Source organism: Strigops habroptila, chromosome 9, assembly GCF_004027225.2.
Source record: "Strigops habroptila isolate Jane chromosome 9, bStrHab1.2.pri, whole genome shotgun sequence".
In the NCBI taxonomy this organism is placed as follows: domain Eukaryota; kingdom Metazoa; phylum Chordata; class Aves; order Psittaciformes; family Psittacidae; genus Strigops; species Strigops habroptila.
In genome coordinates, this window is record NC_044285.2 from 1,663,096 (window position 1) to 1,682,970 (window position 19,875).

General features: G+C 42.7%; 1 protein-coding gene across 3 annotated transcripts in view; it reads right to left on the reverse strand.

The window, feature by feature from the left end:
- Positions 1-19,293, reverse strand: part of MAP2K5 (mitogen-activated protein kinase kinase 5) — a 123,437-nt gene extending 104,144 nt beyond the window's left edge. The window contains exons 1-4 of one of the 3 annotated variants that reach the window (XM_030497375.1): positions 19,048-19,293; positions 12,971-13,019; positions 8,009-8,076; positions 3,153-3,222 (exon numbers count right to left, since the gene is read on the reverse strand). In XM_030497375.1, coding sequence (XP_030353235.1) covers positions 3,153-3,222; positions 8,009-8,076; positions 12,971-13,019; positions 19,048-19,182 — 322 coding nt within the window. In that variant the 5' untranslated portion in view covers positions 19,183-19,293. Of the gene's footprint in view, positions 1-3,152; positions 3,223-8,008; positions 8,077-11,854; positions 11,911-12,970; positions 13,020-19,047 lie in introns of those variants that run through there. The other 2 variants (XM_030497374.1, XM_030497376.1) reach the window with 2 other exon arrangements.
- Positions 19,294-19,875: the final 582 nt, after the last annotated feature.

Consider the following 19,875-nt stretch of genomic DNA (forward strand, 5'->3'; position numbering starts at 1 on the left):
GGATTTAGAGAGGGACTTGCTGCTTGAGGAGAAAGTATTTTCCTCCAGTCTCTCCAAGTGTATATTGCCTTGTTCTTCTGTTCAGTGGATGTGCTTTTGTCAAATGTTAAAGCCACAAAGGCTTCCAGCTACATGTTACAGACAGTTCCCATTTTAAAACTACAGTGCCCTACAAATTGTATGTTAAAGGGCCTGTCACTTTTGATTGATTGTCTGAGGAGGGATGAATTTGATTTTTCTCGTTCTCTGATGCACATGCATTTCCCTTCAATTTTTGACAGCAGGAAACAGAACTATTTATTAGTCAGAAGGACACAGATGATAGTTATTAAACACATCAGTTAGGGCCAGGCCACGTGCCTTTAAATGACATCAGAAATTACCATGTGCATCTTAAAGAAGAAAAATATTATGATACTGTGAGCATTAAAAATAAATCAATCAGAAAACAACAAACTATTTAAAATACACATATAAGCATATTATATTTTTTCCAATAGATTAAAATCAACATTTTGAGCAAGACATCGAAAGCATAGTATTTTTTATGATATATATGTGAATGGTATCTTCACCTTGAACTCCACAGATGGGATATATATATCATAGGATATATATATCTAAATAGATAGATAGATAGCATAGACAGGATATAGATATCTCTATCTATATATATAGATATTATAGACAGGATATATCTCTCTATATCTGTATGTATATATATCTTAGGATATACATGTGTATTAAATGTATATATCTGTGTGTGTATGCAAACACTCTTATTTCTATACATGCATACATGAAGGTTTATTTTCAGTATAAAAAAAGAACTCGGGCTCTTATTACCCAGAAAGCAACAATACACTTCTTTAAAAAAATACACCAAATACCAATTTTTCCCCTTATAGACATTTAAGTTATCAAATGAATCCAGCACAGGCAAGGTAATGCTGGGTGGCACATGGACCATTACTACTGGCAGGCTCTATGGAAGGCACAAGTTCTTGGAAGCTGACTGGAGACAGCAGCTGGGAAGCTTCCTCAGAAGTGAGAGGGGCAGAAAGGGAAAAGGACTCAAAGGAAGATTGGCCTTGCAAAGAAAGCTCCTAAGAAGGGAGAACCTGCAATTACAGGCAGAAAGCTGCACGTCACTGATGGGGCTTTAAACTGCAGTACATAGAGAGACATGGCCAAAAGGGCATGGAAGAAAAGTGCTCGTGCTAACAGAATTTGGGATGTTCATTAGAGGCAGGACAAGACAGAAAACAATGCAGAAGAGTGCGTTTTGCTCAATACTGCAGAAGAGCAGCAGCAGAACTTGGAGGCGGGCTGGGTATGAAGGGAGTAGCTTTAAATCTGTAACCTAGAAAGGAAAGATGTTTTAAGAAGGTGATTTGGAAAGATGAAACAGCAGCTCAGCTCTGAAGCAGTTTAGAATCACTGACAAGCCACTGACAAGGAAATACCCAGCAGACACGTGTATAGTTGAGCCAATGGTGAAAACGTGGAGATAATACATAGGGATTGTATCACCAGCATGGAGATGAATTCTGAATCTGTACAAAGAGGATTATCTTCAGATGTAAAGCAAATAGAAGACAAGAGCAGGAGTAGGAATCTACTTGGCTGGTTCCTCAGAAACAACCCAAAAGGAGAATCTAAAAGAAGGTTAAGCCTGATTTGTAATTTCAAATGTCCCTTTAAACAATGAGGCATGCAGCTACTGAGCATATCACAACTTCCTCGAACTGCTTGCTTAAGGGGGAATATATCTAATTGCCTTCTATTTCCAAGAAGGGTTCCCTACCTACTATGATCACCCACTAGATCAGTTTCTCCAAGCCACATGAAAGCCTCACAGTTTATTTCTTGCAAGTGCTGGTCAGTTGTTTTAGATAGGGTGTATATCAGTAATTAAATGGTCTTCTAAGGAAGAGGTCTCTTCTGCAGAAAGAAAGGTCTCAGCCTTTCTCTAAGGACCCCCTGAGATCCTCACATCTCAGCCTGGGAAGAGGCAGAAGGCAACGTGCCTCTTCACAGCGGCCCTTGTACTCATCTCACAAGAGCACATCTTGACTGCTGATAGCTCTGGAGTCCCACAGCTCAAGTATCCAGGAGTCCCTCTCTCAATGGGATCCTGCAGCCTGAGCCATGAAAGAATAATCTCTGTATTCCCCTTGAATTCAGGTCTCTCTTCCACAGGAGCACACTAAACTACCAGGGAACCCGGCTTCCTTTGGAGACCTTATTAGCATGTGTTTGAGAAGGCTGTTGGTTAATTGCCCAATTCAAACTTCAGAGAGTTGTAAGTAATGGAAGTCGAGAATGTTTAATTGGGAAACTCATGGTATGATTATTTGTGTAATATCAGTTAAGTGAGAACAGTTTCATTTTTAATTATTTCAATTAATTTATTGCTGGGAGATTTACTTGGAGAATTTAAACCTGTTTCATCAATTAAGAAGCAGATTCAAAGAGAGCATCTGAATGAATCAGTGGAGTTATGTAATGTATCAGTCTTTCTTTAACCATTATTGGAGTTCAGAGAGAGCAGAGCATTCCCAAACACCAAACCAGCTGCCTACGGATTTTTGTTCAGGATGCAGATGACCTATTTTTTAATTGCCTCAGCCCACGTAACTGATTACATCTCTCCCTGTTCAGGAGGACTATTAAAGTACTTGGGATCATTTGGATACCACTGCTAAGTGCCCAAATCTCACTCAAAATGTGTCACGGATCAAGCTGCTGTGACTGACACATTCCCATTTTTAAAGTGAACAGTGACAGTCTGTTAAACTGATCAATGACATTAGAAGATCTTCAAGTCCCATTTCTTAAGTACCCAAAACTTAAGTTATTCATCTGCTTTGGTTTGAATACATGCAGAACCATCGCCAACGAGGTTTTTAAATGTACTTAAATATGTTCTATGCAAACTGAATCTAGTTAGTCTAATTTACTCCAGTAAATTAGCTATTTTATATGCAATAAATGTAGTTTTCACTACACTCCCCACAATAATGAATTCTTCTATCCAAATTAAGAGGTAAACATCATGTTATGTGCATTTAAACCTCCCCAAAAACATAACTGTTGATGAAACAGTTTACTGATATCATCATTGTTGATTAGAATTTGTTCAGCATTACCTCTTGGATATATCTGTAGAGGCTCTATTAACTGTCCATTTACTTGCTGTTCCATTACAGTGGAGTAATACTGCAAAGAGATTAAAGAAAGAGATTACTCAGTATTGTATAAATGTAGTAAGAGCTCTTATGGATTGTTTAATTCAATGCATTTTAACTTTTTTAAATTGCCATAGTACAAATGAGCCTTTCGCATGCTTTCTTACCATTTGCAATGCTCACACAATGAAGTGGCATGGGAGGAAGGTAACCCAGGGGCTGCATCAGTACTGACTCCAGCCCAGGAATCTGTTCTTGGCTCAACTACACAAGTTTCAGGCCCACCTGAAACCTGGGAATACTTCAGACGAGCGAGCAAAAGCAACATTTACAGCAAACACAGCAGTTGCCACACCTGGACAAGCTGGGAAAAACCAGTCAAATGTGGAAACAAAGAAATGCTGTAAATATAAGCAGAAACTGTGCAATTAGGAAAACTCCGAGGGAAAAAGGGATCTGGAAATTATCCAAGAACTTGCAGTGATGAAGCACAGTCAGGGCAGTTGAGGCCACATCCCACACAGGCAGAAATGCTGTGCATTGCCTCAGTGTGAACATCTAACACACAGTAGGACAGGCAATGGAAAACCACTGCAGACATGCTGAGACCTTGGACTCCACAGGAACTGCCAGGAATGACCAGGGGGAAGTTTATTGATAAAGAAAGGTGAAGAATGGACAAAAAGGGATGCAAAAGTATCTGAGAACGTTAAGACCCAAGAAGACATAAGATATGTAATGTGGTATGAGGAAGCCTGAGAAGTGGCTTCTCATCGCATGGCATCCTCATGAGGTTGAGGATGAAGAGTGAGATTAAATAAAGGTTTGGACTAAACAGTGAAATCTCCATTAGCCTTTTTTAATTGACCCTCACTGCCGAGAAGGGGTGAACATTCACTAGACAGGACATTTAACATCACAACCAGACAACCCTGGGGCAGGAGACAGACCTTGCTATGAGTTTACTGCCTACAACCCGCACATCTCTCATCACAACGTGTTACACGTTGAAAGCACATCACAAAGCGCGTTTCTTCTGCAACCACCAAACATCTTTTGAAGCAAACACATTGGCTGTGGGCCAGATCTTCATGGCATAAATCAGTGCAGCTCCACTGACTTTCATGCTAATTCTCACCAGCCGAGTGTGGTCTAAGACTTCAGCATGTCACTGTTACCAGCGGCTTGTGATACTGTTACTCAAACTGGCAAGAATGGATGTCAACAAGGAGAAAAAAGCATTCTAAGTCTCTGTGGAATCAAGCCACAGAAATACACAAGCCACGTGTATTTCACTCACACTGATGACTTCCTGTAACACAAGCACTTTTTCTTAAGCAACTTACATAAGATAAAGGTTTATTAACTAGTTAGTGTTACAAAACGCTCTCCTCTTACAATGGGATTAAACGTGGACTGGAGTAAGCAAATGTTAAACGGACACCAAAGTCAATTTATATGCAGAGGTTTTCAGAGCTTCTGTTTCCCACATTCGTGTCAAGAAACAGGAAGACATTTCCTTTTTGTTAAAAACTCATGATGAAGAAAACTGCTGAGGGTTTAAGGATCCATCCAGCCCCCCCCCCCCGCATGTACATCTAATGTGGTGCTGCTAAAAGCATTCCCCTCATTAAAATCTTGCCACAAGATTTTTGAGGGGGGCATCTCATTCTTTTTACTGTACAAACATATAAATGCACATCTTAAATAAGCACATGCTTACAAAGAGCAAAGCCCTTCATTCCAAAAGCTCACTCTTGAAATAATCAACTTTCACGAGTCAGGACTACCCCATAGACTTATACTGCATCAGGGGGGTCATGAATAACACACCGAATCCTTTCCCACATCTCCATATCCCTTTATAAAGAAGTATCACTGGTACCTAATAGTTACAGAGCTGTGAAGCAATCTCCTGCTCCACTAGGAGCCAAAACTGCTTCAGAAAAATAAACTTTTTCGTTACCATTTTACTAGTGGCATTCTGTGACCTGAAGACATATATATACACACAGAGTATAAACACACATGACATACTCTCTAGAATAATAAACTAAACTAAGCATATATGAGACTGTTCTCTACCAAAAAAAAAAAAGAAAGAGAAAAAAATAGAGGGAGAGAAAGAAAAAAACACAGCCCTCTCCATTACTCAAACAGTGATGACAAGTAAATGAAATATCAATCATGTAAGCTGTCAACCTTTTGGGACAGCAATAACTGTTAACAAGTAGTCTGGAAAAATTGTCTGAAAATGACTTGTCCTCCATACATGAGCATTGGAGGTTTCCATGGAAAATTAAGATGCCAGTGGCTATTTGGAACATTGTTCAGGTATTCCTTTTAATGGAAAATTTGCCAGTTATTGATCCAGAGCATGTACCCCTTGCTTCCAGAAAGCTGCGAGCAACTTTCCAATCAGCGCCTGTCAAAAAAATTACTGCCTTTTTATACTGATACAAGACAACAGCTAAAGTGCAACTCTGCTGCTACTCAATGGCTGGCTGTAACTAACCACAATGCACAGCACAAAAATGACTCTATTCACCATCCCACAGTATCTGCATTGACATAACACGAAGTATTTCTGCATACTCTAAAATAACCCCAGAACTGCCTGACATAACTTACTGCCAAGTTCAGAAATGATAAAGCTTAAGGATAAGAGGTGGTGCGTGATTCAAAACATCTTCCCCAATGATAGTGTCATACCTGCATGGAAGAGATCTGTATTCTCAGGGAATTAAACCGAAATAAACCCCTTTGCTTTCATTCGGGAGAATACTGGAACTGGAGGCAAACTGCACCATGTCAAAATTCCTAGAAATATTTCAGCAGCTGCTCAATCCTCCAAATATTTGTTGCAGGCCTCAAAATAGTCAAAAATTACTATTTTTATTTCCCCAGTACATTCTTCAAGATTACAGTAAATTCAATCCTTTTCTTGCAGGGCAAGAACATTTGTTTTCTTATAAACATAGCCCCAAATGACACCTATAGAATGTTAGAAAGTTAAACCATCAGTGCAACACACAAATAGAAAACTAGTTTAAAACTGAAGGGAAAATTTTCTGAGAAGAAAAGCTGCTGAAGCAGAAAGAAGTCATTTACAGACATCCCATAATTTTTAAGGGAAAGCAGAGAGTTGAGCAATCATAACTCTAATGTACTGAAACTTTAACAGTAAGCTTGGAAGCATAGCAAAAAGATGACCTTACAAAGGCATGATTAATCTTAAGACTGTGCCAGGAAAACTCAAGTTTTCCAGTTTAACAGCAAAAACGACAGACATTTTATCAGGGAAAATATCATGAAACACGAGGAATTCCAGTGGGGAAGCATCACCAGTGATCCAGCTGTATGAAACAGAACCAAATAAACCTCAAACAAGCCTAAAAGCCCCTTGACTATAGCAAGATTTTTCTTCCTTTCTTTGACACAACTGTCTTACACTCTTTAATATCAAACTTGTAATAGAATGGTTTCACCTCCTCTGGAAAGAAAACTGCACATGAGAGAGGCTTATTTAATAAATCCCTGGACTTTCACAGAGATCAATCACCAGCATCTGGAACGTGCAGTTCTTTGACCCCAGGATTAAGTCACAGGCAATGACTAAAGTCTCTGTGAACCAGGGTCTGCTAACAGACCTCCAGTCAACCAATGTCCACCCGAGCCTGTGCAAGGCAAGAAATAGTACAACCTCTGCAGCTATCAGAATGATCAGAATTCCATGGAGGAGCCCTTCCTGGAGCCTAGAAAACATGAGCTTCCTTCATGAGAAACATCCATCGTTTGATGTATTTACATGCTAAGTTCACAACAACAAAACTACATTGTTCTGGCAAAGACTACAGAATACATGCCCAAGAGGGATCCATTAAGCAGAGACTCAGGCATGAGGGAGGTGATCCAAGCATGTCCCTGCTCTGCTTCCTCTGCAACAGGGAACTGGTGAGAAGGACTGAACTGAACCAAGTCGTTAAGTCCCACCTACAAACGGTAGTAACGGTGTTTGTTTCCGATATGGTCCAAGTTAAGGCCATTAATATAACAGTGCATTTTCCAAGGAACTAGCAGCCCATCTGGCTTGGAGAGAAAATACCCATTTGTTATTTTCTCGCTTATCAATTGCAATTGAAATGAAACGTCAAGTGATTTTTTCACTTATATCTGCAACATGAAGCTACATTCAAATTATTCTGTTTCCAGAAGTAACTGCATACTTGATTCCTGTAGACAGATTTTATATTTATAGGTATCTAGACAGATTTTACACACATCTCTGTCTAAAAAGGCACACACAGACACATCCCTCTTGCATTAAAAAACAGAAATACGTCTTTAAATCCTCTCTGAATATTGAGCCTGCAGCTACAATGAAACTCTTCTGTGAGGAGGGGTGAGACAGTCTCCAGATGAAAGTAGATTCTGAAAAATTTTTAGAGCCCAGGGGTTCATTTTTAATGAGCCGTTACTTTAAGTACTGCATAAAAAATACAAGAAATTGATAGTCCATTTAGCCTGCACTATACCTAATGCAAAAGTCATTAAGATGCATTATTCTTAATGTTTATGATATGATCAGTAAGTGTACAAGTGTCTTTTTTTTTTTCAAAAAGTCAAGCCTGCCCATGCATCTCGTGATGCAGTTTTTAAACACCTATACTTAATACAGGAATATTTTACTCTAACTTAATACAGGAATTTTGTCCTGTGAGCACTGCAGCTGATGTTAACACTTGGATACAAGCAAAAATACACAAATAGAAACTGATAAACATGGAAAATACCAGCATTTGTTATACTATACCTACATAGGACAGCATGGCTTTCATTTCTTCATCGCTTCTAACAGTAATCCGGTCACCGTCCTCATCTTCATCTAACAAAGAAATGCATTACATTGGTGAGCAATGGAAGAAGGGTATTTACAATTTTAATATGTATTTTGATTTCAATCCTCCCAGATGGAATTACATTTTGGCAGTTTTTCATCAGAAATCAAAATAAAACTAAACTAAAATTGTTTCTCTCCTAATAAAAGCTTCTGGTCTTATTGTCGACCCAACCTCAACTCACCTGCCCTGCGCCAAGATCTTCCCACCCCTCTATCCCCATCCCTGTCACAAATGCATGGGAATCTTGGCTTCTTCATGACACAGCAATGCTGGCTTAAAAATGGTATCTTTTAAGTGGACACTAATCCACGAGGTTTATATAGAGAAGTTTAGATGAAGTTTTTGAACCAGCAAAACAAGTCTGTGTTTTGTTCATTGGGCAGATGTGGGTGAAGAGGAGGCTGGAGGCAGGAGCAGCATTACCAGGCAATCCTGGTTTCATGATGAAGGCTCAGGCATGGCCACAAACACAGAGACAAGGCACTTCTGGAGTAAGGAAAGAGGCTGCTGTAGAAGCAGAACCAGAGGAAAGGCAGCGAGATCCAGAGAGGCTCCAGCAGAGCAAAGCATTCAGGAAGAATTATTAATATGAAGATCTGAAGGAGGAAAAGACCTTCCAAAGACATATGGTGGGTTCAGCAGGTGCAGATTTACCAGGGGGCTCAATCCCCCCCATTAGCACCAGCTGGTGCAGTAACATGCTCCAGTGTCACAGGCAGCAGTTGCTGAGACACTCTGTGAGGTTCCTTCAGCAGTGGCCACCCGTCCTCTCCTGCACTGCTCCTCGTGGGAAGCTCTCACACTGCCACTGACTGGAGATCTGCACCTCATCCAGGTGAAGGAACAGAGCCCTCTCCTCCAAATCAGCTAGGAAACAGCAAGTTCTTTTTATTGCTTCAGCTTTGGGGGAGAAGGGAGGGGTTTGTGATCTGCCTCCAATTTTTGCCTGCTGCAATTCAAATCTCTTCCTTAGATACTTATCAAAAAATTAAAAACAAAAGCAAAAACCAAAGCAGATCAGTGTACAGCCCAGTTTTATACTTGTTTTTACCCTCTGGATTAGGAGCCCTGAAAATAAAGTAACAATGAAACAGCCACAGAATGGCTGACAAATTCACCTGCCTTCTTGCCCAGAAAACACCCATTGTGGGGAATCTCAACCACGCAGGCCCATTTGAGCTGGGATATTTAAAAAGCTTGAGATATCCATCTCTTCCCAAAAACTGATGGTGTGTCAGGACGAGGACAGAGAGAGCAGAACAGTTCTGCCCGTGCTCCAAGGTGCAGGCAAGCCGCTCAGGAAGCTGTAGGGTAATAGAAAAGCCCTTTGCCTGAGCTAATGTGCACTGGGAAATCAAGGAGCAACACACACGTTATATTTCAAACCCCTGTTAAATACCAAAGGGAGAGGACATGGAGATGAGCAAGTGCATTTCCACAGCAGGTCTGCTCCCGGCCAGCGGAGGGTGCAAGCAGAGGCTGGGGCAGTCTGTCTGTCCCCATCTCTACAGACATGCTCTAACTGATACATGTGCTCTCTGCAATCACAGCCCTGCATATTGCATCAGCATTAAAAAGTGCCATTATGTCTCTGGATGAAAACACCCTCTTGCTCCTGGTTATGCACAAGAATTAGGGAAGGGATCCAACAAATTAAAATTACCCAAAAAAAGGAGTTTGTTCATTTTGCTTCTGAAAACCTACCAGGTAATTTTGAGGCTACAATGAAAAAGAGAAAAACAATGCAGAACAGAGAGCAAAACAAGAGACAAATAAGAAGGAAAAAAGTAAGATAAAACCCTCAGAATTACACTTTTTAAATGTCCTGAAAGAGAGCTATGGGACACTGGAAATGTGGGAGCTAGAACTGAAACGAGACAGCACAGCCACGTCCTTCAAGAGCCTCATCTCATGGAAATTTAACTGGTGAACTGCCAGATTGCTAAAAGTACTTGCTAGGGTTAGCAGCCTGCAGCAAGTCATGAATGATGAAAAGATTAAGAAGAGTTAGTGAGTTGAAACTGAATGTTTCCTTGCCTGGAAACGTTTTAGGCAGCAAGGAGGAGGAGCTGTAAAACCGCTACCTGGCCAGAACCCAAGTTCCAGCCGCAGTGTGTAAACAAGTAGGAAAGGCTGAAGAAGCAGCTGCTGGAATAGTGAACACAACAAATGCCATGCATCAACCAGAAGGGATCAGAGTGAAATGCAGAAGTGGGGAAACATGACACAGAGAGATGAATATATGGAGATAAAAGCCATTGAACAGGCCTGGTTTGAGGGAACAGACTGAGCCGGGGCCACCAAATAAAGACAAAGAAAGAAGTGGAAAACTCTTAAAGCCACTTGCAAAACCTTAATAAAAATCACACATTATTCATTGCAAGTGATTAAGAAATTAACTCTCTAGTTCTCAGAATGGCAAAATTCCTGATGGTGATACAAAAAGAACACGTTAAAACTGCGCAGATGAAAAGGCACAAGATGTTATCCGGCATTCAAAAAGCCAAACCTGAAACTGTCAGACAATGCTTGTAAAGAGCAACACCAGAAGAAAATGTACCTCTCATCCATGCAGAGATCCTTTGCTTTCCTACCATGACATTTAAATGGGCACAGCCCAAAACCGACCTAGATCTGACACATGGGTTCAGAAAGATTTCCAGGCTTCTCTACTTGCCTAGAGCACAGCAATACGATTTTCCAGCACATTAGCGAAGCAAAAGTAGAACCAAAAAATCCTACGTACTGGCTGGATTTTGCTAATGTCACTTAAAATGGAGGAAGAAATCCTCACAAGATACCAAATAGAGTGCAGCAGATGGTAAACAAATATTATGAAGCAATCTTCACAAAATCTGCAGCGTGTCACAACTATACAAAATGGCAGAGTTTGGATAAAAGGATCATAACAGGCCATATGTTGTTAGTGATTTTATTTGTAGCGCTGTGCAATGCAACGGTGAAATCCACATCAAGGTCCAACAGGAGGAGAAGTGCAGCCCCAGGTAGGAGCTGCAAAGGTTGGTACACTGGAGATAACAATAACTAAACCCATAGCAGAGGAGCCTGCACTGGATGGCAATTATCCACATCTGAAGAAGCAATGAAGCAGGTGAGAACAAAGCTTAAGCTGGTGAAATCCAGGAATTTGATACGGAAAAAGTAACCAGGAAAATCACGCATCACTATACATAACATATTTTAGATGCCAGTTAAATGGCAGGGGAAATGGGTTTGTGCAGATGTAAATGACAGACTAGAGACATGAACTGAAAGCACAGAAGCAGATGTTAGAAGACACAATGAAATAAGTATTTCCAGGAAAGTTCTACACATGGTACCATTAATATGGGCTACTGCCCTGATTGCAGCGACTGCTGCTGGTGCATGAAGTTCAAACGAAGCTAATGTGGGATGTGGGAGGTATGGGGGAAAAATAAATATTAACAAATCATAACAAAACCTGGCAAGGTCTGGAGCCTGGGTTTGCTCAGGTCCCTGCTCAAAGTCTTGTTTTAAAGAGCGGGGCAGAAGAAATGTCAAGGCTACAGAGAAATAACACATCAGCTCCACTCTGAGGTGTCTGGAGTTTTAGGAGGGGAAAACACAAACATATGAAAAGAAAGATAAAAAGCACTTGAAGTACCATAAAAACAGTATTTCCTTTGATTATCTACACACAGAATTACCCATAAAGCTCTAAAGAGGGGAGAAATGCTAATAAGAATGCAAGGCCCTATCTTGTCATATCTGCTCTCTCACCTTCAGCATCACTACCTTACTGATATAACACCTCTAATCCCCTCCAGCTCCTTCTTGCTATTTCATCTCTATCAAAGGAAAACACAGAGTTACATAGAAAAAAGATATAATAAGCATTAAAAAGGGAATAGCAGGAGCCCTCTCCACTTGCAAGGGAACTCGAGCTCAGTATCTTATCCCTTAAGACACAGATGTTTGACTCCCCTTTGCAACTTCTTGCTCTCATGACAGGACAATCCCCCAGGAATCCCTCAGAAAAGAAAACTAAACAGGGTTCAAAGAACAGAGCTGAAATAGGTACTCGCAGATATATTAGGTATTAGCAGATATTAGCAGGTCTCAATCTGCACTAGCGTACTCACCAAGAGCTCTCCTAACTCAGCAAAAGCATGATACAACCCCCTTCCTGAGGTGCAAGCATCATTATGGACAACCCCAACCTACAGCTTCCTCTGATCCTACACAGCTGCTGGTTTTCCAGGTTGCCAACCAGACCCATGTGGCTTTTTACAGGTTATTCCTACTGCCCCAGTCTAACCTGGTGCCATCCTGCAGCTCTCACACCTCCTCCAGGAGACAAAGGTAAATAACTGCCATTCTCACACAGGAGACAGAAGATGGTGCCTTTAGCTCAGGCCCAGCAGAAGGAGAAAAGGAAAACTAAACCCACAGCCTACTTACAGCAAAACACAACCATTTGTTCTAGTGAAAGGAAACATTCATTTCTAACACTACTATATTTGGTACAAATCTGTCTGTCGTACCCTATTTCTGGAAAAGCTGCTGCTTTTCTGGTTTCTTCCAATGAAGGATTAAAATTTCAAAGCCTTAGACCTACAGGTTCTTTATACTTTTCATTTAACTGGAGCAATATAACTGCAGTGAAGAGTACGAGCAGGGTAAGGTCATGATGGTAAGTAAAGCTACATTGTAGAAATATGCTCATTCAAGATATGATTAAATAATAAAATATTGCTCAGTTCAGAATCATCATTAAACTTGCATTAACACATAAATATTTAACTGTAAGATATAATGAACACAAGTATTATTTATTTAAAAATATGACAGCCCTATAACGTGACCAAGGAGACAGTTTATACAAGTCATACTTACACTCAAATGCTGTTGTCGTTGCATCTGGCAGAACTTGGCCGATGACATCCTAAAATGTAAAGAAGAGTTAGCTGTGTTATCACATGGGAAATCCTAGAATGGTTTGTGTTGGAAGGGACCTTAAAGCTCATCCTGTTCCATCCCCCTGCCACGGGCAGCGACACCTTCCACTAGAGCAGGTTGCTCCAAGCCTCTGTGTCCAACCTGGCCTTGAACACTGCCAGGGATGGGGCAGCCACAGCTTCTCTGGGCACCCTGTGCCAGCGCCTCAGCACCCTCACAGGGAAGAACTTCTGCCTAAGGTCTAATCTATGAGATGATTTAGAATAATCCCTCCCCAGATGCAGGCTGAAGACTTAAAGACCTGCTACTCACCACTGCCCCAAAATTACAAACTATTTAGCGCACAACACAGACCAGTACAAATCACAGTGCTCTCCTCCTTCCTCTCCACGTTACCTTGAGAAAGAACTGCTTTCTTTTCAAATAACTCAATCATCCTCGCAAAAAAGTCAGTGTTGTCTGGTTTTACAGTTTAAAGAATCGATTTTGTGCGTAGGTTATAGAAAAATGTACATCTAACTCATCCAAGTCAGTCATAAAAATGGAGGTTTATGAGTGGCTTTTTATTTAAGAAAGCACGTTTTCTCTCTCAGTCCTGCTCACATCACCCCAATTCCTCCTCTCCATCTCCCAACTGCCCTGGTCCTCCCTCCCGCTGCAAGATATCATCACACAGCTCCATCTTCTGCCCTGAGAGTAGGGTAACAAACAGCTCCACGTGGGCTCAGGGCTGCCATCCTGAATTAAAACAGTAGCTGTGAAACTGCACAAGGTTTTGCTGCTTTCACTCCACAACAGCCCCGGAAAGCGGTGGGACCCAGCAAAGAGGAAATGGACCTCGCAAAGCAGCGCTGCGCCTCTGCTCCATGCAAGCAGGAAAGTTTGGAGGGCTCTTTGCCATTCTCAATCAGAATTCAAACTTTTAACCTTAGTAGATGGATTGCAACACATTGGCTGCCCTGGAGGAAATAAGGTTAAAACACCCAAAGAAGTGAATGCACAAATCTTGAAGGCAACCTCCAGCCTCAGCGTTACGATGATGCCCTGAAAGCCCTTTCTTAGGGGATGTGCAACTCCTACACAAGCCCATCACAAAATATACCAAACACTTCTAAGTGTTACACATCTCTGATCCAAACCAGCAGTTTTTTGCTAATACAAACCTTTTCTGTACAACTAAATCAAGAGAAGAAGAGTCGTCTGGGGCTTTTTTAGCCTTTTCACACAGCATTTACTCAAAATTCAGTGAAAAATCACTGCTCAGACTGAAGTCATCCCAGGCTCCCAGTGCATGTGCTGCTGTCAGCCTTCGCAAGGCTGCAATATGTCATGTCAGGGCACGGCATAAATGCACAGCATGGTTTATTCCTTCCTGCTGCCTGATTTCTCATGTCAGACAATCTCTCCACTGACAGTGTCACCGAGTGATTAGAAATTAATGAACAACCATATTTATTGTGGTACATGCACTGTGAGCATCTCAGGGTGCTGAGCACTCCTCCGCAACAGAGCTTTAGTGATCACTGTCCTGTCACTTTTGTTTTTGCTATTTTTGCTTTTAGTCTAAAACCAGGAAATTAAACATTCTGTGCAATGCTGAAAAGCCACAATTAATAAAATGAGAAAGCAGCAAAAGCAACCTAGATTTCCACAGAGCTAAGCGAAGCAAAGAACATTTCTACAACTTTCTCATCTTCTTCCTTTTAGATGTTAAATTACATGCTATTGATTCATTTTAAACCCTTAACTGTATACAAAAGATAAAAGATTTTCAATATAGCTACCTAATTATATACACTGTGAATTTAAGGAGCCAAACCCCCCCAAACATTGCCATGTTAATAGAAATTCCTCCATTTAAATACTTCTCCGGGGTTTGACAGCTCTGCCAGTCCTCTGTCAAAAGCCAGCCAAGCTGCACCCTCTGCTCCTAGCAGGAAATCTAAGTCTTGCCCAACTGTACTGTGAACTGATTCTTTCTAAATCCACTTAGTTAAACATTGAAAATTCCTCAGCAAACACACCTTAATCCCGTTAGACTTAAGCCCCTTGTAAAATGTTCTTATGTGGGCACACAGATGCTTCCATTTAAAAATTGTTATCAGAAAAGGAGCCTGACCTGTGGTATTTAAACTGTATGCAAGAAGTGTGTAAGCACAGCGCTGAGATAGAGACAGGTCTGACAGTCCCAAATGCCTGCTAGGGAAGCTTTAAGGCTCCCAAAGCTGCGGTAGCACTGAAAGAGATGATAAACTCTTACTCTGCCCCTATTTAGAATAACTACTTACATATTTGGACTTCTTTAAAACAAGTAATAACCAAGTACAAGAACTTAAGAACCATGCACCATAACTCTGTCTTACAGTACATAAAGAGTTGAAAAGAAAACCCTACCAACAGCCACAAAAAACTCTGTTCTTATCAGCTTTAAATACTTGTACTAAATCAACACATCTGAGCAAAACTATTCCTGCAGGAAGTGGGAGGAGGGAAATCACACCCTTACTCTGTAGTTTCTGTAGTATTTTCATCAGCTACATAAGACTTCCCTGCTCAAGCCTCCAGCAGACCTCTCAGTGACCCAAGCTTAAAGGATTACTCTAAATTTCATTAGATTATTCATGTATGATGATTTTCTACTATCACAACAGAGATCCCAAACAATAAAATACAACCTGTAGACACTGTTCAAGCAGGCTCACATACACGATAGTTTCTATTTTATCTTACAAAACTGAAAAGCCTCTAGTAATGAGGAGAAAACTCAGGGAACAGCAGCTGAAACAAGAACTCCAAATCTGCTCTTTGGAAGAGCTGTGGAGCACTTCTCTCTGGGGTGAGGAAGCAGAAAATACGGATGCAGTGCTTTAAACGACACGGTAAATATTGACACCAGGGCTCTCACTCCCGTTTCAGTTAAAACTTGTTTTATCTCACTATGACATCATGAGGTTACCCTGAATTAACACCAAGTGCTTCAACACTCCAGTGACAGCCAGAGCAAACAAATCCAGACAGCCTGATGAAAAAAAATAAGCTTATTGTAATTCATTTGCTGGTGCCTTAAAAATAAATCTATTTACTGGTAACTCACAGCTCTGCAAAGCTGATATACACAGAACATATTTAAAGTGACATTATGAAGAACAGCTCTTAGCACCCAGTTTAGGAGAGTAATCAAGAAAATGCCTAACCTAAAGCATACAAGTAGAGCTGCTTCCACGGGTCAAGCACCACCCTACAGCATCGAGGCCCACCACCAGTAGCAACATGCAGGTAGCAGGCTTTCCAGCTGAATACCTGCTACACCATTTAGTATCTGTAAAGGCTCCTCCAAAGAACAGAATTAGAGCAGCTGAAAATCAAGAAATGCATCATTTAGTGTGTAAGGCACTGCACTAAGCATCCAACTCCTCACTCCAACAGGTTACTCTATGGCTGTGGATGGTATTTGGTGACTCTACACTGCAGCTTCTTGTCTGAAAAAGGAAGATGGAAATAATCTTGTGTGCCAGCACGAAATGCTGCAAGGATATACATGGCTGTTCACACTGCTGGGATTTAGTTAAATTAACTAAAATCATGTCTAAAAAAATATCTTGTTGGTCTCAGATAATGTTATGGGGGCTTTTTAATACAAAGCCGACCATGGCACCTACCTCAGAAGGGTGATGCCAGATCCACCCAGCTTCTCTGGGCACCCTGTGCCAGCGCCTCAGCACCCTCACAGGGAAGAGCTTCTGCCTAAGAGCTCATCTCAATCTCCCCTCTGGCAGGTTAAAGCCATTCCCCTTGCCCTGTCCCTTGTCCAAAGCCCCTCTCCAAGTTTCTTGTAGCCCTTTTATTTAGGCACTGGGAGATGCTCCAAGGTCTCTCTGGAGCCTGCTCCTGGAGAACCAGGCTGAACAAGCCCAGCTCTCTCAGCCTGTCTCCAGAGCAGAGCTGCTCCAGCCCTCTCCAAGTGATGGCCTTGAGACAGTTCAGACCTTATCAAACTTCTTCCTTCTTAAGATTTCGCAGTGCGCAAGAGAGTTTTTGACATGAAAATCACAATCATCCAAGGATATTACTGCACAGCTGTGCTCCCAGATGAACACTGCCATAACACCCATCATCCCCACAACCGAGATGCCCACTGATGAAGAGTGAACAGCACACGTGGCCATCCAGCTGGTGCGGTTCACCATAATGCTCTGCTCTGCTAAATAAAGCAACTGTGTAAGGATACACTCCCCACTTCAGCAGCTGTGCTTGGCTGGGGTAGAAGTGCCTACAGCACAGGCCCTGGACATTGACCACAATGGCTCTTAGAAGCACTTCAGGTATCAAGGGCCCTGCCGGGCTCTTCCCAGCATGCTGGAGGTAATTACTCAGACTCCTCACAGCAGGGCTTCTCACTAGACCAGAGCTCAGTACTTTGCCCTGATAAAACTAATAAATCAATGCAGGTGAAGCCTATTGGTGCTACTTCAACAGCAGTAACTTCTCCTTGAGACCTGGTTCCAAAAGGCTTTTAACATTGTATCACCACTGAACACACAGGTTCATTTTAACTTCAGGTCAAAAAGTCATCAGCTGCAGTCCAATGGAGCAGCCATAGGAGCTACAACAGGAACTGCAGGTGCAACCTCACATGTAAGATATGGTCCAACCACTGAGTTACAGCTGTGCTCCCTGAAGCCCTCTCCAACTTTAGACAGGTGCCCATTCCTCACCACTGCCCCAAAGGAAGGCTCCTGGAGCACCCCCAGAACTAGCACTGCAGCAGGGCCAGAAGCTCGGAGCAAACCACAGGCTCCAGTTCCTACTGCTTATGCAGTTTAAGCTTCAACAGCACTTTTTTTGAACCTACTTGTTAAACAGACTACACAGCTCTGGTTTAAGGCCCATGTACCCGCAGCTACTTTTAAGGTGAAACAACAAGGATGACAACTAACTAGCGGAATGGTTTTGCAAAGCCATGCTTTCACCCTGACAACACTTCTCTATTTACTTCTAAGTAATACAACCAAACTTAAGTGTTCAATACCTCTAAAATGCCAAAGGATAGCCCAAGAATCAGGGATTATCTCACTTTACTGGGGGGAAAAATTGAAAACATGAAGCAGAATGTGCAGTAAACCTGGCTGAGATTCGCATCGTTTGTCTTTGAATGGTACAGTGGGTTGTCCCAGGATTGCTGCAAGGGGAAACTGCCCCCAAACCCCATTGATCTGTCAAAAGTTCTCCTTCTCCTCCATCTATAGGAAGTCCTGGATAATGATAAATATTAGGAAGAACAAAACCTGAAACATCTGCCATTTGCTCCAGTTACCTCTGCAATCTTCCACAGACCCAACATCAAACATTTTCCAGTAAATCAACCCCTTACGGCACACAGTCTTTAGCAGAGATGTGTTATGTAGAAAAGATAAGGGCATCCTGAAGAAAGTTAAGTATGAGCTGCACACAAGGAGGACAGTTTTCTTTGGGCTACGGATGCAGTTAAGAAGAAACACTGCAATAAGTATCCACTACTACTTCTGAGTAAACAGAGGATTCCCTGTACGCTAGATGTGAACATGGGGAGAAAACAAGGCAAGCAGTGGTTGAGTGCAGTTCAGGGAAAAGGAGATACAACAAACAAAGAGCACGGCTACGGGCACTATCACCAACAGCAAGAGCAGCTACAGTCCAGGTGCAGAGCACACAGATACCATGCCAAAGCCAGGGAAGCACTAATTTCCAAAAGACAACTTTTTAAATCACTGTAAAGCGCTGCCTTTGATGGCCCGGTCACACCAAGACCCCGGGATGCCGCATCCCTGGCATCCCCAGGCCTCTGGTTTCTTGTAGTCACTTTCCCATTACAACTTTGAGGCGCAGACAGGAGGCAGCAAAAACCCCGTCCCTGAACAAACCACCACCACCTTTCGCCCCCCAGGCAGGGATTTTGTCACCACTTTCCCTACCGGCCCTGGGTGACCGGTCATCGCCGCAGACCCCGCTGCCCCCGGGTCCTCGCTGGGACTCACCAGCACGTCCCTGAAGAGCAGCTGAGGCGCGGAGTGCACGGTCCAGTCGACGGCCCCACCGTCGGGGATCTTGATGCGGATCACCAGCGCCTGGCTCTCCATGGCGCGGGAGGGGCCGCAGAGCAGCCAGAGCATCCCCGCCCCGGCGGGCTCACATGCTGCGGCGGGCCCGGGGCTGCCGAGCCGAGCGGCACCGAGCCTGCACCGCCCCGCCCGCCTGCAGGAAGCAGCCACTGCCCCGGAACCAAAACGGAGCGGCCCGGAGGAGGGAAGCGCCAGGAGGAGGAAGGGGAAGGAAGAGGAAAGGGAGGCGGCGCCATGTTGAGGGGAGGAGGCGGCCCTCAGTCCGTGCTCCGCCCCGGGGGCGAGCACGAGTTGCTCTGGAAAGCGGGAAGGTACCGCTTTGAATTTCTTACCCCCCCCCTATTATGCCTTCTACTTTTAACAGGAAAACCACTTCCGAGACAGAAAATCCCACGGAGTCAGGCTCGGACTTTAAATAAACTGTGGGAAGTCCCCAGTATTGCCGCTCCTCAGAATTCAGAGTAATGAACTGGGGCCTATTGAGCTTTTCCTCCAGAACTCAGGGGGTTTGTGCCTTCAGGTCGTTCAGCTGACACACGAAAACACGTACACAAACAAAAACCTGTGCCCGTGGCCACCTTGCACAGTCCATTCTCGATGCAAGGTGCCTGTGCTGGCCCTCGCTGTCAGGCTGCAAAGCAAACCAGTAACTGGGAACAGCATCACACCGTGCTCCGCTCACTGCTGTAATATCCAAACATCTGTATTAACGTGCTTTAAGCAGTTTTGCCAATAGTCGTCACG